Below are 25,681 nucleotides of genomic sequence, written 5' to 3'. Positions count from 1 at the left end.
TAAAGCTCTCGTGTAGCTGGGTATTTTGTCTCACAAAGTAATTATTTATATGGTTTGTGCCCTATTGGACAACACAGCCATTTGAAGAGATTTTTAAACTAGAGAAAGATGAATTGGTTAATTCCCTCTGCTCTTTCCCTGGAAGTTTCCACCATCCATTATTCAAAATGCACAAGCAACCAACTTTTACATCTGAAGGAAAAGAAGATAAGCAGGCTAGTGAGAGGGGAACTTGGGACTAGTTAAAGCCTTTGAGAGCTTTGTTATGAGCCCTGAAGAGGTTAAAATCAGACCCAGGCACAGCTTCCATCTCACTCCCCGTCTCTGAGCATCGGTTTAATGTAAGCGATAGTGAAGCTGGCTTTACTTAGTCAATATCAAATCAAAAACAGTAAGTAATGTGGCAAGATACCTGGAGAGGCATTTGGATTTGTCCCTGCACCTCCCCTGCCTTTTCTCACCTACCTGAATGTTCCCTGCCCCTTTAGTACTTGATGTATTACAGGCTTCATAAAATAACCAGACCACGGTTTAGTAGAAACCCATTATAACGCAGCTCTCTGTTAAATGGATACAAACAAAAATAGGTCAAATCGTGTTCTCTAAAGCATAAAGTGATATCCTAAGTGCTGTAGATGAAAGTCAGCCTGCCTCAGGAGATTAGCAGTGGAAGTCGGGGGGTTCCATTTCATTTTCTCTCGGTAGAGTTCTTTCCTGTTTATGTGGTGTGAGGAGATGCTTTGGACAGCTCCGACCGCCACAGGCCAGGGGTGGGGGTGTGCACATCAAGATGCCTTTCCAGAGACTGTTGAGAAGCACTTGGTGAAGGGCTATTCAATTATAGCTCTTTCACTTCCTTTCACAGTAACACTTCCTATGTTTTGTCTTTACGTTCCTGAATTCTAAATCCATAAGCCATTGGTGGAGACAGCTGAGGAGACAGCTTCACAGCATTTCTGATCTGTATTTACAACACCCTGCATACTTCTGAGGTGAGAGGCCAGCCGTGCCTTGCTGTCACCTCCTCAGCTTTTCCATTGCCCCTTCTTTTATTTTCTGTCTTTTCTTCCTATTTCTTAAGCAGCCTCATTACAGTTTGGCCAAGTTAATTGAAATACGGTGGCATGCTTGTGAGCCAGAGCATGTCCCGCGCAGTGAGCAGCATTTCTGTAGCACTAATTTGGCAGGGCTCTCTTGGGTTTGGGAAAGGCAGCTGGGAACACTTGCTTCCTGGGCAGTGAACACGCTGCGTTATTCGACCCTCTCTGCTACTTTTACTTGTTGAAATCGGGTGGGGGAAAATTCCTGGTTTTGTATTATTTTTCAAACATACATGACCACTTTTAGTTTTTTTTTCTGAAAATTGTTTTTTACACATTCATAAAAGAATAAGGCGTGATTTCTTTCGTAGTCCAGTTTAAAGATGGCAATAGAAAGGCATCCTACGGACCAGGCTGTCCAATAGAAATAGAATGCACAATGCAAATGCAAGCCGCATATGTAACTTCAAGTTTTCTATTAGCCTCATTAAAACAGTAAAAAGAAACGGATGAAATTAGTTTTAATAATGTATTTTATTTAACCCAATACATCCAAACTACTATCACTTTGATATATAAATGTTTAATAATGTAGAACTTATGAGTGAGATATTTTGCATTCTGTTTTGTGATAAAATTTCAATATCTGGTGTATATTTAACACTTACAGCACATCTCAAACAGACTGGCTAACGTTTGAAGTGTCCAATAGCCAGAATGGTGGCGGCCACTGAAGTGGACAGCACAGCCATCAGAATATAGATTATAGCTATGTTATAGAATATATACTAAGAATCTCTGTCAGTAAATTGTTTTAAAACAAAGCTGCTGCTTCTGTGCTAATGATGTAGATTGTGTTTTTCCTTCCGGAAATGTTATTGTCCTTCATTGATATCATTTCAAGGAGTTAGAAGGGAGAAGAGTAAAAGGCCAGTTGCAAAGGCAGTGCTATGAATGTATAAACTCCCATTACTTACTCTTTCCCCTATCTGAAGCAGTTCTTGGAGAATATCTTTGAGCTTTATATTGCTTTTGCTGCCTCTGCATTTCATCTAATGTGACAACGTGAACAGCTATACGTGGATCATCAATTACTTCAGAGAATTTCTGTAAATGTCGACCACCCACACCCATGCAATTATACATGGGAGAGTTTACTCTGTAAGAGAAATTTCTGGAAGTAATTTCCCCTTTGTAAAATAAGTTGGAAATATAATTTTCCTGGCTCTGCTGAGACCATAGTGTATATTTTCTCCCACATTCCATTATGCAAATTTTAAATGTGATAGATATTTTTAAACTGATAGAGCATATATTAAGAGATAAATGCATTAACCTCTGAAAATAATAGCAACAAAGAACAACAAAATGAGGACTTATTCTCTTCTCACTTCTTCCTTACTCACTTCTCATCGCCTTTTCGCACTCTAAAACTCTCCAGCTGCTCCCGTCTGTAACTTGCACTGACACTGATTCTGGTAATGCATCTGATCAGAGACTGGTTTAGCCCTGGAGCTTAAATAACTTTTTCCTTTGACTTCCATGGAACTAAAGAGTACGTATCTGGCACTGCTTGGAACAGAATTTCCAATATGCTTACATTTCATGTATACAAACTGGATTTAAAGGCTTTAAATTTTAAAACAATCACCTTTAATTTCAAGAAAAAGCAGCTGATTTTATCTGCACAATTCAGTTGTTTGAAGTTCTATGGGGCAGCCACGATGTTTCAGGCACTGAGATTGGTGCTGGAGCTAAGATGATACAGTTAGACACAGTCTCAGGCCTCAGTGGCCAGTGTCCAATAGGAAACATGATAGCCAGAAACCAGTAGGCACAATAGGATACATGGCTATCAAAGTATGTACATATAGTGTTTGAGGGAACTTGTAGGGGTTGGGAGAGTATAGAGGTGATGCTTCATGGAGAATAGCTAGAATAGTGAAGGAAGGAGTCAAGAGGGACCAATGGACTAAGACACTAATGGGCCAAGCATCTGCAAGGCTCAATGAAGTCACAACATAGGATAACAGTGGTAAGAAAGTAAAAGAGCCAGAGAGATGGGAGTTATGGTGAGACTAAAGACGTGAATGGGTGCTGACCTACAGCAAAAGTTAAACTGCTACGAAGGCTGGAGGGAGAGTTTGGTGAGGCTGTTGTACTCAGTGAGTCATTCACATGGAAGCTGAAGTTCCCCCAAGAGGATGGCAGGAGCTGCCATGCGGGGAATACCTTGTAATCAACCACCTGTTTACCATCTCAGATTAAACAGGACCCACCGGGATTGTGATAGCCCCATCCCAAATGTCCTTCCCCTCTCGTCTTCCGGTTTTCAGCACATATCACTTAGTATCTATTCATTTGCTCATGCCAAAATCTTTCCAGTCATTCTTGATACTTTCTTCTTCCTCACCTCCATGGCTCATACAACACAAGTTCTGGTGACAGCATCACCAAAACACGTGTCAGTGCCTTTCTCTACTCTCTGTCTCCATACCACTACTTTGGTTGCATGTCTCCCTACCTCCAACTACCATATAAGTCTACCTGGTCCACCATAATAGCATCCTAACTCGATGTCTTCCTTCTCTCCTCACCTCCCACCAATCCATTTCCTTTCTCCAATGTCTCCCAGATTTTTATTGTGAATCTTTATTAATAAAAAAATTGGGGGCATGTACCTCCACTGTATGCATGTTTTTTATAAATTACAGACCTGTACTACTGTGTTCCTATACCAGTACATTAGATATATATTTAAAACATATGCAAAGATAGAAATGTTAAAAGACAAAAACAAAGTAGTTTTAAATGCTTTAATTGGACTTACTGATAATAGAAAAACTTTTTTTGCTCTCACTAAAAACTAATAATGAGATCAACATGATTTGTATGCTCCATTACGTTTTCAGACCTACATTTGACACCCCATGTTATGGGAATTCCTGATTCTGCTTCATGGTGCATTTTATTTTGATTCTTGATTTAATGGCTGAGTCTGGAAAAGTTAATTTACATAGCTATATAGATCCAAATGAAAGAATTACATTTTTTAATTTTTGCCTATTCAACGTTGTACTTGTTTTTCCGTATCATTCACTAGTTGTGCAAATGGTTTACTTAAACGAGGGAATTCCATCTTACTGATGTCAAACTGTTGTTTTAAAGGTCAGTCCATGTTCAATATCCACTGAAGCCCTTTGTTTGGGAGATTTTTCAACAGTTTGTAAAATCCTTTCAAGTTTGCTACAAATTAAGACGCGATTTGATAAGCGGCATCCCCTTTCTGTAGACAAATGTAGCAGTGACATTTCCAAACACCCGTTTTAAAATTTTCCTTCCATTATCCACATTTAAAAAATGTTTTGAACAGCGGTTCCCATCTTATATATCTTATATCCCTTAAAGGCCTAGATTAAATGGGTTGGTTTATTTCAAAATATCTGCCAGATGGCATCCTACAGAAAACATTTGTCATCACAGAGCAGATCGTCAAATTTTAAGAAAGAAAAATGCATAGGTGATCTTTAAGTGTTATGCCATGAGGTAACCAGTATGTTGGTGCCTAAGATTTTCATGGTCACACCTCCTCTTATTACTATTTCAAAAGTTCTACTATTTAAAGATCTTGGTTTTATAAAAGCAAACACATTGCCCGTAAATTCAAATACACCAGAATATGCTGACAGCAATGAAGTGAGGGAGCCCCTGTCAGTCCTCCCATCATGGAAATCCTTCTCTTCTCTCGGCATTCCTCCTTGGACCACAGGGACCAAGTGAGGGCACTAGTGTCATTCCATATATTAAATATTAATTGCAGCTTAATAAAAATAAAGAAAAGTAGAAGTCCTGTTCTTTTCTCTGCACTCCCAGGTGCAGCACATGTGGTGCATGCACAGAAACCAAAACCCAGGAGCCCACCCAGTGGCGCAGTGGCTAGGTGCGCACATTCTGCTTCAGCGGGGTTTGCCAATTCGGATCCCGGGTGCAGACATGGAACTGCTTGGGAAGCCATGCCATGAAAGGCGTCCCACGTATGAAGTAGAGGAAGATGCGCATGGATGTTAGCTCAGGGCCAGTCTTCCTCAGCAAAAAGAGGAGGATTGGCAGCAGATGTTAGCTCAGGGCTAATCTTCCTCAAAAATAAATAAATAAGTAAATAAATAATTTAAAAGAAAAAGAAAGAAACCAAAACCTAAATTTGTTAGTTATTTTCTGCTTTAGATTTTTCAGTTGCCACACATTGCTCTGAGAATAAAGTTCAAAATCTTTCATTTAACATAAAAGATGTTAATTGAACATCTTTTTGGGCCCTGCCTACCTCCCGAGTCTCATCTTGTGGATTCATTGGAATCTTGTCACCTGGGCCTTCCTTCAGCTCTCTGATTATACCAAACTCTTTTTCACATCGGTCCCTACCCCACCCACCTGCTCTGCACTGGTCTAGAACACTCTTCTCCACACCCATCATGTTGATTATGTGGCTCTCAGATTAAATGTCACATCTCTCCAGGCATCCCATCTGACCCCTCCAATCTAAATTACTCCTCTTCCTTATATGCTCTCATCATGTGTTTTATTACTTTGCCTTATTTGTACTTAATCGTGATTTGTAACTATGTATTTATTTGTGACATTATTTGCCTGTCTCCCCCAGTAGGCACCATGAGGGCAGTAGCTTTTCTCCCAACCCATTCCAGTAAGCCTTTGCATGACACTCTTTGTCTGAGATTTACGGCATTCTCTCATAATGCTCTCTACCATCCTCTTCTTTGTTATCTGCCAATCTCCTTTTAACACTCCAAAATTCATTTGGCTCCTAGGACATTTATTCAACAAAGATTTGTTAAGTGCCTACAGTGTGCCTGTACTGTGCTAGGCAGTTGAGATAAAACACTACACAAAATGAAATTTATAAAAAATATTGCTTTGAGTATCCTTCCACTTTTAAAAATCAAGAGTCCATTTATAGAAATGCGTGTTGAATTTACTTCATATAGCAGGGGTCCATAGCCTTTGCCGGGTCACGTACTCTTTGAGAGTTTGTTAAGAGCTCTGATCTCCTTTCCCAGTAAGAAATGCACGGTTCCTAATGGTGTATATACAGTTGTAAGAAGTTCACATAGCCTCAAAAGCTCCTGGTTGGGTAACACTTCCTAAATCAATCGTATTATAGGGTACCAAAATATTTACATTCCCTTCTTAAAACTCTGGGATAGAGGGAGAGGAAAAGGTGAAATGAGGAATAAAGCAGAGAACTACAATTTCTGTCTCTGGACGAGGAAAAGGAAGTAGCTTGGAGGAGAAAACTTTTTCTCATTGCTCCCTACTATTGTAGTTACAAAGCACTGGTCCAGGGCAGGGGTCTTCACACTTTTGTGCGCGAACTTCCCGAAAGTATTTTGAAAAGCGAGGTCTGTCCGTGCATATTTTTAAATTAAAATCTAAAATTCTTCATTTTAGGTCAAATAGTTACAAAGGATATGACTATCAGTGAACTTTAAATACTGACATTTGACTATTCTATATCTCTTTAACTGTGCCACTGAGATATAAATATCACAGTAATTGATACCCAACGTAAATCTAACACATGAAAAAGCTCTTCTCGCTGCCTTCTGTCAGATGGCACACAATTTCAATCTGTCCCATTACTGGTGATGTGAACTAGATCACATAAAATACTGGCTGCCAGGCTCCTCCACTGCAAAGTTAACTCTTTTCCCTGTGTAATTAATATGTATTTGGTGGGGAGGTACTTTGAGATTTTATGGTTGTTGCTTTCATCATCAAACTCTCTATTCATTTACATCAGGACGGACTCGTGGATTTCAGCTGTAATCAATGGGTTATAATCTGTTAGTATCATCATTTATTTCGATCCTCTAGTTGTCCCAGTCTTGGCCAGTGGGAGACCCTTCAAGCTGTCTTTTGTGTCTTTTGGCGTATCCCCATATTTTCTTTTTTGAGGAAGGTTAGCTCTGAGCTAACATCTGCTGCCAATCCTCCTCTTTTTGCTGAGGAAGACTGGCTCTGAGCTAACATCGGTGCCCATCTTTCTCTACTTTATATGTGGGACATCTGCCACAGCATGGCTTGACAAGTAGAGCCTAGGTCCGCACCCGGGATCTGAACCAGCAAACCCCAGGCTGCCGAAGCGGAACATGAGAACTTAACCGCTGCATCGCTTGGCCGGCCCCTGTATCCCCATATTTCTTAGGCAATTCTTTACCCTCTGACACAATAAGATGTTCCAGGTTCCACTTATAATTTCTTGGCTCTAGTCCTATAATCATTTATTTCTCCAAGGATCCATGGTTTCTTTTAGTGGATAATGGTATTTAGAAACAAAGATTTAGATGCTCGTTGCTAATGGGTTTATCACTGCTCCCAGGCACTCTGAGTAGACAGAGCTAAGGAATATATTTTATATTCCTGCATATACACATTTCCGTCTGTATTTTATGTCTATTTATATGTCTTTAAAACCATGAGTTCATATTGATATCTCTAATTCCAATCCAACACGAGTTCCCTCTAGTTTTCTGCATTTTTGTATTTGTAATTCCTTTCCCTTACAGTGAAATACGTGATTCCTGTTATTCTCAATATATTATTTGATCAATATCCTTGTTTGTAGCCAGCCTTGAACTACCACTCCTGCCAGTACCCCCAACCCTACAGGGATGCCCTCCCCACGCTGCTTGATCTCCAGCACTAGACGCTGGGCCTCCCTTGTGTGGGTTGCCCTCCTCACCCCACTCAGGCTCTGATAGCCCACACTGAGGTGTGGGTACTTGTTCAGTACTCCTGTCATGCTGATGTAACTCTGACATTCTACTCTGGCACTACAGCCCCCGCCCCAAACCTGCCACACTGATGCCTCCTTGGTTCTGCTCCACCTAACTGCTTTGGGGCTGAGTGGTTTTAGGAAGGAAAGTGGAAGAGGAAAGGAACCAAAACCATCATTTAGTGAACAGGTCTCGTATTTCTATAGTGAACATAAAATGCCCTTTTGTTATAGGTAAACTACTATTAAATCTAGGTTTCCTGAATGAGTTTTGAAACATTATTAAATGTTTTGATTTTATTAAGTGTATAATGAATATATTTTGTGGAGAATGCTTTTAAGCTTTCAGCCTACCCTTTCATTCAGTTATTACTTTGTGTGTGTGTGTGTGTGTGTGTGTGTGTGTGTGTGAGGAAGATTCACCCTGAGCTAAAATCTGTTGCCAATCTTCCTCTTTCTGCTTGAGGAAGATTGTCCTTGAGCTAACATCTGTACCAATCTTCCTCTGTTTTATGTGGGATGCACCACTACATGGCTTGACAAGTGGTGCCAGGGCCACACCTGGGATCCGAACCCGCGAACCCTGGGCCATCATTGCAGAATGCACAAACTTAACCACCATGCCACCTGGCTGGCCCCAGAGTTATTACTTTTGACTTGGTATTCTTTACACAGCTATGTGCTTTTCAGAACTTAAATAACAAACAGGTGATTATGCCACCATCACCCCCCCAATCATAGAGTTTGCACACTGTACTGACAAATATCTAGTTACTATTACTCATTCATATAAGAGTGTGTGGAATTTTATAAAAAGTGCATAAATTATTTTATATTGTATTACGAATTTTAATATCCCCATCTTTAAAATACAATAAGATGTTATAAAAGTTGGATGAGCTCCATAAAATGAATTATTAAAGAAAGCCCAATACCAGAGCAGTTGGGAGAATTTCATGGGTGTTCAGTGACACAGTGCCAATGTCTCACTACGGTGACAAAAATTAAGAAGTTGAGATTGCTTTACAACAAGTGAATGCTTGATTTTGCAGCCCCCCCTCATCATTAAGGCAGTTCACATTATACATAATACTTTAAATTTTTAGAAGAAAGATATTATTTAACATCTTGGTATTAATATTAGTATTATTATTTTTCTTAATATCATTTCTATTAAAGCTATTGTACTTAATCTTTACACAGTTATGTTAATATGTGTGCTATTAAGAAGTGGAGAAACTACTAGCTAAAAAAAGCAGTTTAGATTAAGGAGACCTTATGAATATTACATATACTTCCCTGAAAACCAGAGAAAATTGTCAGGTACTCTTAACATGACACTTAGTAATCCATTTAGTTGTTGTGTTTTTTGTAACCTGGTCGGTAAAGAGAATGATTTGAATTGTTCTTTTTAAAAGCACAGTTCAACAGTACAATGAAATGTCAATACTTCAGCAAACGTATTAATGATAATTGTCAGGAATTATAGTCTAGGCAATCTCTGAAATTGGAATGCAAAGTAGGCTTCAAATTATTTTTACAAATTTAACCAGAGGGATGTTTTCAACTCAGCTACCTGCTGTTAATATTTCACTTTCTTCAAGTCATGAAGGTATATAAGCATCTGAGCCCTGAGAAAAGTCTATTAAAATTCCACTGTCCAAAGGGACAGGAAACAGCGGTGGTCAAAGATGAGAAAAACCTTTTTAGTTTTATTCTTGGTGAAGAAAATTACTTAATGGCCATTAAATCCTAAATGCTCAGCTTTTCTTCAGGACAAAGTCTCTCTATCCATGGTATGCTGGCCACATCAAAAACAATGATTAGAGCTGCACATTAGGAGAATGCTTTTTTAAAGAGAAGTTGAAGCTCTTCCAAGCATTATCCAATACCTAGAGATGGCTGTTGGTATTTGGAAAAACCTTATGAAAACCTTACAGAGTTTCTGATAGAAATTCCTTATCCAGTTTGACTCCATGAAAAGGACTGGCTTACCCACAGTAAGTTATTATTATTCATAGTTCCTTGAGTAGTACATGAGAAGAAAAAGTAAAGCCAATTAGAATAGAAGATATAGATAAGGCAGAGTAATGTCTGTAGGGAGAAAATGACTATCAAAGATTGTAGGACTGCAAAAAAAAAAAAAAAATGGCCTTGTACATGAAGTGAGAACGAGAAGGGAGAGATTGAAGGGAAAAGACTGCTGGAAGGGGATTTGAGAGAAAGACCATTTGAATTGCTATCTTAGCACAGTGGATTGGCAGCGTTGCTCTTGCCACATTTCTAAATCATACGACCAATTTCCATTCTAAAGTAGCTGCCTGAAAATAATTGGAAAAAAAGGTTGCTGAGAAATTTATCTTTAGAAATAGATGATTTATAATATTAGCAAATTTTGATTATTACTCATCTATTAATGACCCCAAACCAAAACTCTGTAAGAAGTATTGTAGAATTTCAAAGCTATTGGGTAGCTGGGGAAAATAGGACAATTATGATGCTGGATGAGAAGCTGAAGCAGAGAACACCAGGTTTCCCAATTTAATGGAAATTTACAGAAGGGCTAAAGACTTGTTCAGGAGGACAAAGCTTGGGTGGCTCTGAAGGTCAAAGTGAAATAGAGAGTTAAGGTAAATAAACAGATAATTTAGGTTAGAATTATTCTAAATTTGAGCAATTTCACAGGTTCGTCTAGCTAAATTAAGCAACAGATTTAAAATGAACTAATGTTCAACCTCTTGGTGATTGTTGAATTTTATAGAAAACATTACTTATGCAACAGCATGGTTTAAAATTGTAGCGCTTCTTGCATATTAGTTAATATTCAACAGTGATATTTTGGGTAACCCCAGCTGTTGGGGAGACAGTGACTTCTGCCATGTGGAGAAGACACTTTCAGATGAAATGCACCCTGAAATCTATTCTCTTATCAAAAGTCAGGATAGGATGCTGTCTTGCTGTCACAGAAACATGCTTCAGAAACAGATCAGAGAGAAAAAGAAAGTATAAGGAGGTGCTGCTCCTCACAAATCAGCTTTACTTTCGTGGAAGAACTCGTAGCTGGCATTTTGCTGAGTTGTTTGGAGGAAAATAATCTTAGAAATGCATTTGATAAAGACCAAGCATTTAAAAGACCTGAAATTTTAAAAAATATTTCAATCTGAGAACTCTGAAAATTCTCTTTGGGTCGTACTGCACTTTCTGTTACTGAGAAATGACTACTCCAGTGAAGACCGACCTGGAGTAAGTAAGAAAGTATAATGAATTATACTTTGGTAAACAAGCTGGAGTTATGGCTCAGACATATAGACTCAAACATTCTCAATCACTTTTTTTAGAACTTTTTATTTTTTAATTTTTTTATTGAGGTGTAACTGACATGCAACATTATATTAGTTTCAGGTGTACAATATAATGACTACATGTTTGTATATATTGCAAAATGATCATCACAATAAATCTAGTTAACATCTGTCATCATACCTAGTTAATAGAGTTTATTTTCTTGTGATGAGAACTTTTAAGATCTACTCTCTTAGCAACATTCAAATATGCAATACGATATTATTAGCAATGGTCACCATGCCTGTACATTACATCTGCATGCCTTATTTATTTTATAACTGGAAGTTTGTACCTTTTGACTTCTTTCACCCATTTTGCCCATTCTCTAATCCTTGCCTCTGCCAACCACCAGTCTGTTCTCTGTGTCTATGAGCTTGGGTTTTTTTTTTTTTTAGATTCCATATGTAAGTGAGATCGTACAGCATTTGTCTTTCTCTGTCTGACTTATTTCACTTAGCGTAATGCCCTCAAGTTCCCTCCATGTTGTTGCAAATGGCAAGGTTTAATTTTTTATGGCTGAATAATATTCCATTGTTTATATATACCACATTTTCTTTATCCATTGATCCATCAATAAACACAGTTGTTTCCATATCTTGGCTATTGTAAACAATCCTGCATTGAACATAGGGGGTACATGTATCTTTTTGAATTAGTATTTTCATTTTCTTCAGGTAAATATCCAGAAGTGGAATTGCTGGATCATATGGTAGTCCTGCTTTAAATTTTTTGAGGAATCTCCATACTGTTTTCCACAGCAACTGCAACAATTTCCATTTCTACCAACAGAGCACAAGGGTTCCATTTTCTCCACATCCTCTCCAACACCTGTTATTTCTTGTCTTTTTGATAATAGCCATTCTAACAGGTGTGAGGTGGTGTCTCATCTTGATTTTTTTTTTGGTGAGGAAGATTGGCCCAGAGATAATATCCATTGCCAATCCTCCTCCTTTCTTTTTTAAAGATTGGCCCTGAGCTAACGTCTGTTGCCAATCTTTTTTTTTTCTTCTTCTTCTCTCCAAAACTCCCCAGTACATAGTTGTATATTCTAGTTGTAGGTCCTTCTAGTTCTACTATGTAGGACGCCACCTCAGCATGGCTTGATAAACAGTGCTAGGTCCACACCCAGGATCCAAACCAGCGAAACCCCAGGCTGCCAAAGTAGAGCATGTGAACTTAACCACTCGGCGGCCACAGGGCCAGCACCACCAATCCTTCTCTTTTCGCTTGAGGAATATTCACCCTGAGCTAACATCTGTGCCAATTCTTCCTCTATTTTGTATGTGAAATGCCACCACAGCGTGGCTTGATGAGCAGTGTGTAGGTCCACACCTGGGATCTGAACCTGCAAACTCTAGGCCACTGAAGCAAAGCACATGAACTTAACCACTATGCCACCAGGCCGGTCCCTTATTGTGGTTTTGATTTGCATTTCCCTGATGATTCGTGATGTTGAGCCCCTTTCCATGTACCTTAGGCCATCTCTGTGTCTTTGGAAAAATCTCCATTCAGATCCTCCACCCATTTTTTAATCAATTGTTTGTTTTTTTCTATTGCGTTTTATGAGGTCTTTATATATTTTGGATATTAACCCCTTATCAGCTATATGATTTGCAAATTTTTTTCCTGTTCCATAGGTTGCCTTTTCATTTTGTTGATGCTCAATCATTTTTTTCTTTATAACATTAAAAAGTGAAGACTCCTTCGCAGTATTTTTTTACTTTGATACCTAGATAAGAAAGACTCCCAGTGGCAATTGTAGTCCAATTCTGATATATGTGTTAGTCATAGAGAACTCTGCCCTCACAAGGTTGATTTAGGGCTGAGTATGCTATACACTGAATCTACACGGGTAATATTATAATATCAGTAAGGGAAGATTTAAAGGGAAAAAACTCAAAAATTTCTGCAACATAAGAAAATCAGCACTAAGCCCAGCACCTGGTATGTAGTAGATATTCAGTAAGTGATCGTTGAAATTCACAGTTTCTATTTTTGTGTACTTTTACTTTTAATATCCTTACCTTATGCATTCATTATTTTATATAGTTGTAATCAGAATAAAGTTATAATTTTATTTTCTTTATCACTTTACTTATCACAATCATAATAGTAGAAAACTGTTTCTATAGCTGATTGACCTCTCATAAACATTGACTTCTTAAATGACATTTGTTAATCTTAATATTTTGCTATTAAAAATATGGCTCAGAGACTATCTTCCTGCATACTTACTCTTTCCTTTGGTGTAAATTCTTTCCCAGAATAAATTTCTATGAATTATTGACTTTAATCAAAGGATATGAACATTTCAATGATTATTATAATTGATTTATAAATTGCTTTCTCTTCAGCACACACTGATATAGAACTTGTGCATTTGTCAGCTTCATGTGAGAGCCCCTGAGAGTGTTTGTACAGAAAGAGGGCTGTTGCAGTCAATGGTCACAGATTCCTTACTAGTCAGTCAGAAAGTATGCAGGAATCCAGTTTATTCAAATTTCCATGTTGGGTCCTTTTTTTTCTTTTTTTTTTTTGGTAAAGAAGTTGGCCCTGAGCTAACATCTGTTACCAATCTTTCTCTTTTTCTCCCCCCACGAAGCCCAAGTACGTAGTTGTATATCCTAGTTGTAAGTCCTTCTAGGTCTTCTTTGTGGGATACCGCCACAGCATGGCTTTTTAGTGGCGGATAGGTCTGCACCCAGGATCCAAACTGGTGAACCCCAGGCAGCCAAAGCGTAGCGTGCAAACTTAACCACTACACAACCAGGCCAGCCCCGCCATGTTTGGTACTTTTATGAGGAGAAGAAGTAAATAGGATGCGTATTCTGTGTCATTAAGTTTACCATCTAGTTGGGAAGACTAAACTTATTTTATTAAATTACTCTACTCAATGCACCGTGCAAGATGCTGCAGTGTGGAGTGGATGAGAAGGAAGGGTGAGCTCGATAAGAAATAGGGCATGATCCTCATCCTCAAAGAATCTGCCATATAGTTAGTTGACTGGAGTCAATAGAGTGATAAATACTTCTTATGGTTACAAATGAGCTTCCTGTAAACTTCATAAATTGCAAGTGTCTAGAATAGTGAAATTTGCCTTTCTTAAGCCATCCTGTCAATTTTATGTGATGTAGGAAAATTGACTTAAAAAAGTGGAAATATGGCAGGTACTTGTTTTTAAATTATGTTACTGCCATTCCAAGGGCCTTCTTGGTATTATTTGAGATACTTTAGAGAACCTGAGGCTATAGGGTTTGGAACCAATATTAGGGAGGCAAATACTGGGCCTCTGTAATCATAAGGATTTGCTACTGTGAAAAGCAATTAGATGCTTAGTAAGTGTTCGTAGGTGCTGACAAAGATGTTAGTGATTCTTCTAAAGCAAAAGTGTTAACCCTTCTTTACCTTTAAAGGTTACATTCCATAAGGGTGGTGAAGCCCAGGTTCTGGGATGGCCTAGTCAGGTATTGTCATGCCAAGTGTTAAGGACAATGAAAAAGGTTAGGGGGCTGGTAAGGAGAAGGGGAAGAAAAGGAAATCTGATTTATAGGGTCTATACAACAGGCATGATGCTCTTCATTTTGATGATGAGACATTAGTAGCATCATAGGCTTCTTAGAATGGTGGGGAGGCTCTCTAAAGACGAAAATGTTTGGGGAAACATACTTTGAACCCTTACTATGGGTAGACCTGGCTGCATCTCCCTCCTGAGAGGAATAGAGATTAACCCATGAGAGTCAACCAGGAAGCCGACTTTTTACTAGAGAATGTATCCAAAACATGATTGATTTGTGCATCATTCATTTGTCCAACAACTGCTTCTTGAATTCCCACGATGTACACTCTTCCACGTTCTGGGAATACTGAAGAGGACATGGCAGACATATCCTCTCTACTGCCATGAAGCCAGGAGAGCAATTAAACTACTAGTTGTAATAAATTGTGGTGAGAGTAATACCAGGGAGGTACGGGCTATTGTGGATACAAACAGCACATGATCCTGATGTAGTCTAGGGGGTCAGGGGAATGGCTCCATGAGGATGTCTAGTTTAGGATGAGTGGGAGATGTACTAGAGAAGGACTGGGAAGCAGTATTCTAGACAGAGAGAATAGTAAGTAATGAATGAATGAAGGCAAAAGGAAGTGTAGCATGTTCGAGGAAATAAATGTTCAGGATGGCCCCCAAGAGCAGAGTTTGAGAAGGATGGTGGTTAGACTGAGGCTGAAACAGTAGGTAGGCCCACAATCATATGAGCCATTTTAAAGAGTTTTGACTTTATCCTAAGTGAAATGGAATCAATTGAATGGTTTTATGCTGGGGAAAGTACTTGATCGATTTGTGTTTATTAAGGGGCATTCTGGCTGCTGTGTGGAGAATGCATTTGAGGGAGGTGGATTTAAGTCAGCAAGACTGCTTAGGCGGCTGGTGAGGTAATGCAGGTGAGACAAAACGGTGGACAGGGCCACAGTTTTGACAATGAGAATGGAGGGAAGTAAAAGGAATTGAGAGAAACAGAGGTAAATCGGCAAGCCTAGGGTTGTTTTGATGTAAAACTGAGCAAGAGGAAGAATAAAGGCTTATATGGAAGTTCAGCTTGGGAAACTTAGTGGTTAATGGTGCTCTCGACTGTGATAAGAAATTAAGTAAGAACAGGTTTGAGAAGTTCAATGATTTCATTTGGAGATATGCTGAGTTTGAAATGCCTGGAAGTCATCTAAAGTGAAGATGCTTAATAAGCAGTCAGTTATACAGATATAGAATTCAATAGAGAGATTAGACCGAGAAACATGGATTTGGGAGTCATCAACAAATCGATGGTAATTGAAACAGCTGGAAGGATATGATCACCCAGGGAAAATGAGAAGAATAGAACCCTGAGGAACAAAGGTAGTCAAGGGGAGGGTAAAAGAAAATGAGCCTGCAAAGTTGATTTAGAAGAATTAACCTGCATTGTAAGACAGCACCATGAGAGTGGACTCATTTGGAATCTAAGAGCAAAGACTGATTGCGAGGGAGGGAGAAGTCAGCCATGCGGCTGTGAAGATCAGGCAGGATGAGGACAGAGAAATGGTCCACTGAATTTAGTGACATGGATTAGAGCAGTTCCAGTAGAGTTTAGAGGGCAAGTGACTGTTTGTAGCACTCCAATTGCTTTCTTTTCCTGTAAATCAGAACACCTGGGCTGTGAGAATTATGTGAAAATCAAGAATACATGGAATCCCGGGGAAGACCTCTTCTTTGAGTCAAGTGCATGAGCTGTAGGAACATTCATTGTGATCCTTCAGCAACTACTTTTGCTCATTTTGGGTCCTCAACTTTGTTAGTTGTGTAGATTGCTTAGTTTTAGGGAGATGAGATACTATTTGATTGAAATATGGAAAGAATTTTTTATAAAAATCCAATGAAACAAAAATGTTTTAATGCATAAGGATTAATTTTAATTATCCAGAACCCCACAAAGATTTAGCATTTCAATCAAGAAAAAGTTTATTTGTATAAATGTGATATTTTCAGGACCTTTTTAAAAAATTTCTTTGAAAACAAAAAAGCACCTTCAGAGTTTGAATATACAGTTTTATCACCACTGACAGATATGAATCTGTACTTTAGGACACTTTGTGTTATTCAATCAATAGTGAATATAGCAGGAGCCAGCCCTGATGGCCTAGTGGTTAAAGTTCATTGCTCACCACTTCAGTGGCCCGAGTTCACTTCTCGGTCTCAGAACCACACCACCCATCTCAGTTGCCATGCTGTGGTGGCAGCTTACATAAAAGAGCCAGAACAACTTACAACTAGGGTATACAGCCATGTACTGGGGCTTTGGGGAGGAAAAAAAAAGAGGAAGTTGGCAACAGTTGTTAGCTCAGGGCAGATCTTTCCCTGCAAAAAACATAAAATAAAGTAATGTTCTTTAAGTTCAGTATTGTCACAAATAGTAGAAAGATAAGTTACAATAGAGAGGGAACAGATACCATCGTTGGTTTAGATAAGTAGTTCTAGTGCATACTTTTATGAGTCAATTTTTGTTTTTTTTAGTCTCTTTAGGAAATTATGGCAATCTATCCTCACCCTAATATTACCTTCTTTAAGATGGATTTCCATATAGTGTGAATTTGCCTTGTACACCTCCAAAAGATGTATGGTCCTTAGAATTAATAAGATTTACTGGTGAGGTAGAATAATAGGCTGGAGCTAGGCCTCCAAGTTTGAACCCCAGCTCCCCTGCATATGAATTGTGTGTCTTAAGATTTTTAACCTCTCTAGCCTCAGTTTCCTCTTCTTGAAATGGGAGATATAATCGATAGAATAGAATCCTCCCCACAGAGTTGTTATAATGATTAAATAAATTAGCATTTTAAAAAAAAGCAAATCCCCAGCTCATAGTAGGCAGTATATACATACGAAACCCCATGACATGGACCTGTGTTAATAATGAGAGTTATTTTTATCATGAGTAAATATTTGAGTTATGTATTGAGTTCGTTATTATATTTTACAATATTATTCTGGTTGTCATAAAGAGGATAAGGTAAACGTCAGCTCTCTCTTGCCTTGGCCTTCCTCTGAGTGATGTAATGCATCATCCAATATTATCAGGCCAGGATGTTGTTGAGCTATATGTTTTAGGGATGCCTTCAACAAGCTCAAAGCACCTCAGGACTTAAAGATCTGTAAACCCAGGGATTAGGCAGTCTTGCATTTCTGGTGAGACACGCAAAGAGACCTTCGAATTTGTGAATTATATTCCTGGGAGATGTGTCCCAGTTTTTCAATGCTATATTGCTTTTTCTCTCTCTAGTACTCTCCTTTCAGCTCTGAAAGTACCCTTGGCAAGCCGTATCATCATCACCAGCCTCATGATCATAATTAGTAGTTGTGTAGACCTTTATATTTCAAGAGCACGCACATACTGCTTGTTTCCCCTGTGAAAAGATCGTTGTTATCCTTATTTTATAGATAAGTAATCTGAAGCTCAAGAAAGGTAAAATGGCTTTCCTGTGGCACACCCAATGTGAGCGATGGAGCTGGAACTGGAGGGTCTCGACCTTCTCCCGCCCCCTGGATGCTTAGAACATAGCCACTCAAACTCAAAGCTTGAAAAAAAGGAGGAAAAAAAATAGAGAAATAAAGGACAGTCCTTCAAAAATCAAACCAAGGCCATCAATATAAAGAATTACTTATTTCCAGTCCTTAAAATAAAAAAATCCTGACCTTGGAGAATTGTCTATAGCGATGTATTCATTACTCTCTTTGTAGTTGGTGAAGTACAGTGGCCCAGCCATGTTAGGTGTGTACTGTGAAGACACCTGGTCCACAGCTAGGCAAATGGCAGCTCAGACAGGTTGAGTAGCTTCACGAATTCCACAATCATTCATTAAGAAACTATTCCTTGAATTTAATCGTTCTCCAAATGGGCTTGCCAGTTCTCATATCTTTGCTTTCCCTGACAGCAGAAACAAAATATTTCATTGCTTATTGAGTGACTAGAGAATTCCTAAATGACCGGTATTGTGGGGGGGGATACAAAGTTCCTGCACGTACCATTTCTGGCCTCTGAAATCTGGATTTTTACATCGCTGCTATCAAGACTAACCAGGTCACCTGGGTTCCCATTCCAGGCTTTTACTCTGTCTTACTGATTCTATTATGTCTTACTGCCTTTTCGACATTCAAGTACTCCTTGAAATTACAGAGGAAAAAAAAATACCTCATGAAGTTTTAAAAAGGTAAAGATTGGGCCTGGCCCCGTGGCTGAGCGGTTGAAGTTCCACGCACTCCGCTGCGGCAGCCCCGGTTCACAGGTTCACAGGTTCAGATCCCGAGTACGGACCTGCCCCACTTCTCAGCCATGCTGTGGAGGCATCCACATACAAAACAGAGGAAGATTGGCACAGGTGTTAGCCAGGGCTAATCTTCCTCACCACACCCACACAAACGTTAAAGATTGCCTCTTTACAGCATCAGAAGTTTCAATGACAGGATTCACATACAGAAAACAAGCACTTCTAGTCCCTCTAATATAATTTGGTTTAGAGAGGTAAGTTTAAGTTCATAGATTAACGTTTACAGCCATATCTATATGAAATGTAATCTTACCCTGCACAACTTGCCTAATTACGTTGGCTCAGACCTCCAATATTATAAAAGACTACAATCTTCCTTTTTAAAACATTAAAATAAAACGATCCGAAGATAAAGCACACAGAATGCTGACGGTGGTCACATGGGTATCTTTTTGTCTTTTCTCTGCATGCATGCTCCAGGTGGGAGAGTTCAGAGCCCATGCTGCTGAGTGGACAGCCAACGTCACAGCCGAATTCAAGGAAACCAGGAGGCGGCTGAGTGTGGAAATTTATGACAAGTTCCAGCGCGCCACCTCCATCAAGCGGAAGCTCTCCGCAGAACTGGCCGGGAACCACAACCAGGAGCTCACTCCTTGTAGGAGGACCCTGTCAGTGAACCACCTAGCCAGCGAGAGGGATGTCTTGCCTCCCTTACTGAAAACTGAAAGTATCTATTTGAACGGATTGACACCACACTGTGCAGGCGAGGAAATTGCTGTTATTGAGAACATTAAATAGTCCTCTCTTTGAAGAGCCTTAGGCATAGCCATAGGTGAGGACTTCTATATGCTCTTTATGACTGTTGCTGGTAGCATTTTTAAAATTGTGCATGAGCTCCAAAGGGGGAAAAAATAGATACACCCATCATGGTCATCTACCATCAAGAGAGTTTGGAATTCTGAGCCAGCACTATATTTTTGATGATGCTTGTTGAACGGTCCACTTTCTTTGATGAGTGGAATAAAACAAGCAATGTCTCATGCCTTTTTGTGCCCAGACTGTTTGCCTCCCTTTTTTCCTAATGTGCCATAAGGCCTCAGAATGAATTATAATTGTTTCTGGTAATAATGTAGCTTTGAGGGATCAGTCCTTAATTTTTCAGGGTCTACCTAACTGAGCCTAGATATGGACCGTTTATGGATGACAACATGTCTTTTTGTAAATGACAAGAAATTCTTATGCAGCCTTTTACCTAAGAAATTTTCTGTCAGTGCCTTATCTTATGAAGAAACAGAACCTCTCTAGCTAATGTGTGGTTTCTCCTTCCCGCCCCACCCCTAGGCTCACCTCTGCAGTCCTTTATCCCACAGCTCCCGTTTGAATACCGTACCTTGCTGGAAACAGTGTATAACATGACCGAAATGATGATGCCCGAAGAAGGAATAGATGCCAAATTAGATGGACCTTGAAGCAACACTCAGAAACCCTAGCGTTAAAGGCACTGCAGAGAAATGAGGTGCAAAGGTGGCCCCTCTGAGTATTTATTTGACTCAGGTACCAATGGTACATATATACAGTGTAATTATTACCAGGCCGGTGAAATTGGCTGCTCCCAAACAGTCTCTTTTTTCCTGGCAGTATTTAGAACTTATCTTTTATTAATAACTATACTTTTTTTTAATAGTGGAAGAAGAAAATCCACATATATATATATATATATATATATATATAAATGATCTGACAGAAGAAAACTGTTAAAAATGGATATTTATTGGAGGTGATTTAAGACAACTGGTGTGAATTACCATTCTGATGAAAAGAAGATAGCAGAACAATGTGTTATGAACATTTGCTAATAAACATTATACTGCCAGCATCTATTCGCTTTTTGATGTATGAAAGGCTTATATGATTTTTTCCCGTGGGTGACTTTTGCCAGACCAGAGGAGGTGATGTGGCAGTCAGAGCTGGGCACAGTCCTAGCCTTCTGTGGGTGTACCTCTGCAGTTGTGGCTGAATGTGGGAGCAGAAGTTGCAACTGGGATCACTGTGATTTTGCACATGGAAAAATGCAGATTGCAGGCATAATTCATCTCTGACATTAGAGAAAAAGCTGTAATAGCACAATTGACATTTTGAGAGCTTTTTTTTTTTTTTTTTTTTAGATAGAAAAGGCTGATAATCCTTTTTAGTTTAATTTTATATCCTGTAACTCTTTGGATGTTTCCAAGATTCAGAACAAATTCAGTAAAGGCACCTAGTGGATTGCTACTCTTTCTTTTATTTTCATACTTAGATCTACTGTACATTGTATATATAATTTTTAAAATGCAGAAAGAAAATGATTTCCCTAAATATAGTTGCAAAACATTTCTTTTACTCTTGGGGGGTATCTGAATAAGCGGCATTCAGATTAGGGTCTAAGAAAACCAGGATCTTAAAAAACAACAACTTAACAGATGCTTATTTTCCAAAATTTAAATTTAAGCTAGAAATGTAAATATTCAGTTAACTTGTGAAGCTACTTTTATAAACTTAAAAAATTCTAACCAAAATTTTAGAAAGTCAGGCTCTTTTAAAAAGAAAGCTAAACCCATTTCCTCAAGAACTGTTCTGCAAGTTCCTATGGTGGAATGCACCATGTATAAACTGTGAATTGTATTGACAAATAAAGTTTGCAATTAAAGTCAGCATTTTCAAAGTCTCCTGCTTGCTGCTGAGAATTGAGGTCTGATTCTGGCTAAGAAGAACTCCAGGATGTCACTTTTCATGCTGAGTTTTTTGTGGCTCCTTCACTCACAATATACAAGAAATATTTTTGATGCGGTATTACTAACCTTGTTAAATACATGCAGAATATTCTTCTTGGTGGCTGTTAATCAAAAGTAAATATCCTGAAATTTCATTTTTTGAAATATGATATTTTAAATAGCATATAGATTCAAGATAGTTTCTATTAAATCACAACATATCAATATCTTATCGTATCATTGTTAGACCTTGTCTTGATGTTGAAGTAATCTGAATGCAGAACACAGGCACCTGAAGATTCTTGTAAAAAAAGCAAACATCCTGGCAATGTTGAAGTCTAAAGAAGGTAGTTGGCAACTAGTCTTCTAGACCTCATACTGCAAATATTTGGACTATGTACCTTGTCAGTATCTCACATGAATTTATTTTTTCATTCCCAAGCACCTTGAGGCTCAGTAAGTGTCCTAAAACTGGTCCCCAACATTATCCTCAGGATTGGGGAAGAGCTAAGACACCATGCATATTATATCAATTTTGTTTTCTCCAGCTTTATTTTGTTTACTTCTTGTAGAGAGAACATTAATAAAGATTCTAACATAGTCTAGAATTTTCTAGTGAGTTTATTTTTTCATTGGACCAGTTTAAGAGTGAGTAGTTTTTCCCTGAAGGATATTTGAAAAAAAATTAAGTGCTAGAACCAGCAAGGATCAGAAATTCTGATCTGAAATCTTAGATGTGAATTCTCTCTATCTCCTTTACAACTATTAAATGTAAAAGTGATTATTTTGGAGTTCTTTCAGTTTCTTACATAAATCTCTATACTTTGCTACATAGTTCATACCACACACCCTTTTTTTTTTCGCCAATAATATTTCACTCTTGCAATGCAGGGAAAAGTTAAACTTCTAAAGCCAAGGGGGAATTGAATAATTTGTGTCTTGGTCTTCAAAAAAATGAGGGGGCAGTGTGTAGGGCTTTGTCGCTTTCTCAAATTCTGAGGAACATGTGACATATAAGAAAGACCAAATCCCACCTCACTTTGTGTGAAAAATTCTGTAGAATCCTATGATTCTTAAGGCCAGAAGTTCAAACAGACTAAGGGAAGTTTTAGATGGAATACCGAGAAAACAAATTTAGACTTTCTGCGGACTTGAAATAGCTGTTTATGTCTAAGAACTGGAGGCCTAGATCAACTTTTATTTTTGTTTTCCTTTTTTAAAATAAATGTTTGCTGTTCTAGTGAAATCATAACTTATTTGTGGTTTGCATTCCTTATTAAAATGTGAGTATAAATTTGCTTTTGTAAAAAGTAAAAGATGTCTCTATTTGAATACTCATAACTCCATTAAAATTAATATATGATTTCTGCTTCAGCATGAGTTTACTTAAATGTCCTTTTATAGTGAAACTTACTGGCCTTGCACATGGTCGTGTGTTGGTTCCAAGATGGCATGGAGTAACATGGTTAGTTTTGATAGGAACTTTTGACAGTGACTTACTGAGTTTATCTTTTTATGGGGAAACTTCAGAAGTTCCCTCTGCTTCCTTCATCTCACCCTACCTCAAAGGTTTATACAGCTTTTGTTTCGCACATAATACTTACCCACCTGCATCTCGGCTACCCCTTCCTAAAAGACAGGGATTAGTTCCAATGACCAGGAGTTTTGACACTGCTATTTCGTTTGACACAATACCTTTTGTTCACTAAGCCCCAGCTTTTACTATTTTTAATATTCATAAAACCATTTGTTATTTTCCTTATATTTTCACTGTGTGATGCTTGTCTCAATTTACTTTTTTTTTTTAATCTGTCCTTCCTTTCCAAAGTATTTCTGTACATTCACCAAAAACTCTGCCTAGTTTTCATTCTTTTTCTTTTACACTCTTAGACTTGGATTTCTCTCTGATCTCTGTATCCAGCTAACTTCCATTGGATATTTCCTCTTCTCAAATGCACCTCAACATGTCTAGGACTCTCAAAATCTCTCCGCAGACCTCGCCTTCTTTCAGCATCACCTGATTCACTGAATGGCACCACCATCCATCTGGTCGAGCAAGACACCTTTGATATCTTCTCTCCTTCATCGCCATAGCCACCTATCACCAATCCATATTGACTTGCACCCTGAATGTATCTTGTGTACACAGCCACTTCCTTAATCCAAGCCACCACCATAGCTCCCGTTCTATTAACTACTTTTGTATCATTCTCTGGTCTTGTCACTGATGCAAGAGTGGGCTTTTTAATATGCAAATCTGATTGTGTTACTCTCCAGTTTAAATCCACTAATTGTTCTTCATTCTTTTAGAATAAGACCAGAACCCTTCAAATGGCCCCCAGGCCTTCTTTTGGTCTACCCTATGCCATCCTCTGCAGACTCATCTTGTATCACTCTCTACCTCTCTGTATCCCAGCCCCATTGGATTTCTCTCTTCTATCGCAAGGTTTTGTCGATGTTATTCCCTTTGCCTAGAATCCTTGCTCTCCTTTTCCTCCTCAGATTTTTTCACCTAACAGACTCTACTCATCCTTTATAACCCAGCTCAACTATCACTTTCTCTGAAAAGCTTTTCCTGACACCAAGTACCTTTGTAACACACTCTATAAAACCCTATTACTTTCCCTATTTATGATTAGATATTCATCACTATTCTTCTTTGATTATGATGTTTATTTTCCACTAGAATGTAATTCATTTATTTTAGCTTACTAAAGTACTGCTTTAAAGTACGTACTAAAAGTACTAGATCCTAGCAAAGTGCATGTAGTAGATGCGCAAAAAATACACAATGAACAAATGAATGACGATAAAAACAGAGATTTAACCATTGTAACTGTCTGAAATATCCTTGTGTGTAAGTATCCCAAATTTTCTCAGCTCCACAAATGTTTATCTGCCCTCTTCTAATGGCTTAGTAGTAAGTGGGATACAAATAGCAGTTATTTCTCCTATTAACTGACAAGCTGGTACTAGTTACTCATTGTGTATAAAAAAATCAAAACCAGTTCTTCAACTAGAGAGACTTTCAGTTTATTTGTCATTATACATTCTTACTCCTTGTAAGCAAGAGTTTCATTATTTTCATTTTCAAATTTTGGCTCACAATAGATACTATCAAAGCTTTTCAGTTATAATTGAATCCTGAAAATTTGTTTAGAAATTAATTGTAAAAGTATTTACTAATTCTAATAAACGGATGCCTTTTATTAGTAGAAAGCTAAATGCACATTTATTATCCTTGCCAAATAAAATTTAGCTTTTTCATGCTTAAACACATTTGTAAGCAGTCTGGGAAGAAATCCATTATTGGGCACATTTTGAACTGTATCCAATAGAGAACATTAATCATTTACATGGTATAATTTTGAAATTAACTCTATAGAGTAAACATTAGTTTTCATTCCATTGATGCCTGACATTGGTAGATAGTATCCCTTTTTATACTAGACAATTAACAGAGAGTAGTATGTAGATGTTTCTATCATGCCATCTACTTTGTTTAAAAAACATTTTAGACTTTTAAATGCTATTGACATTAGACTGTTTGTGTGTTTGTGGACTTTTATTAAAAATTTTAAACAAGCATCAGTAAGTGCCAATGTCTGGTCCAGATTCAAATTTTATCATTGTCCAGGTATTTCAGAGTTGGAAAGATATAGCATCAAGATACTGTTAAGACATCTAACTAACCCATCTTGTTTCTCAGTCAGGTTCAGCAATTCAGAGTTTATGCATGCACTGAGAAAGTTTAATATTGCCAAAGTCTAGATACATACAAGTGGATTAGCCAAGTGTATGAATCTCTTCAATGATTACTTGTATGTGCAAATGGAATGTTACTCTTCTCATGGATTATCAAGTCAACATTTTTCTAGGGGCTTTAATGTTCCAGTCACTAGAAATAATGAGCCGAATAAATGTCTACTCTCTAGGCGATGGCAGGCGATGGCAGGCCATGGGTGAGA

At 38.2% G+C, this 25,681-nt stretch overlaps 1 protein-coding gene across 6 annotated transcripts in view; it reads left to right on the top strand.

Moving 5' to 3' along the window:
• Positions 1–21,653, top strand: part of KCNK2 (potassium two pore domain channel subfamily K member 2) — a 210,043-nt gene extending 188,390 nt beyond the window's left edge. For 4 of the 6 annotated variants that reach the window (XM_070590965.1, XM_070590964.1, XM_070590966.1 and 1 more), the window contains one exon: positions 19,444–21,653. In XM_070590965.1, coding sequence (XP_070447066.1) covers positions 19,444–19,761 — 318 coding nt within the window. In that variant the 3' untranslated portion in view covers positions 19,762–21,653. The remainder of the gene's footprint in view (positions 1–19,443) is intronic. The other 2 variants (XM_070590967.1, XM_070590963.1) reach the window with 2 other exon arrangements.
• The last annotated feature ends 4,028 nt before the right edge of the window (positions 21,654–25,681 follow it).

This window comes from Equus przewalskii, chromosome 23 (genome assembly GCF_037783145.1).
Source record: "Equus przewalskii isolate Varuska chromosome 23, EquPr2, whole genome shotgun sequence".
Classification (NCBI taxonomy): Eukaryota; Metazoa; Chordata; class Mammalia; order Perissodactyla; family Equidae; genus Equus; species Equus przewalskii.
This window is presented reverse-complemented; position numbering and strand designations above follow the sequence as displayed.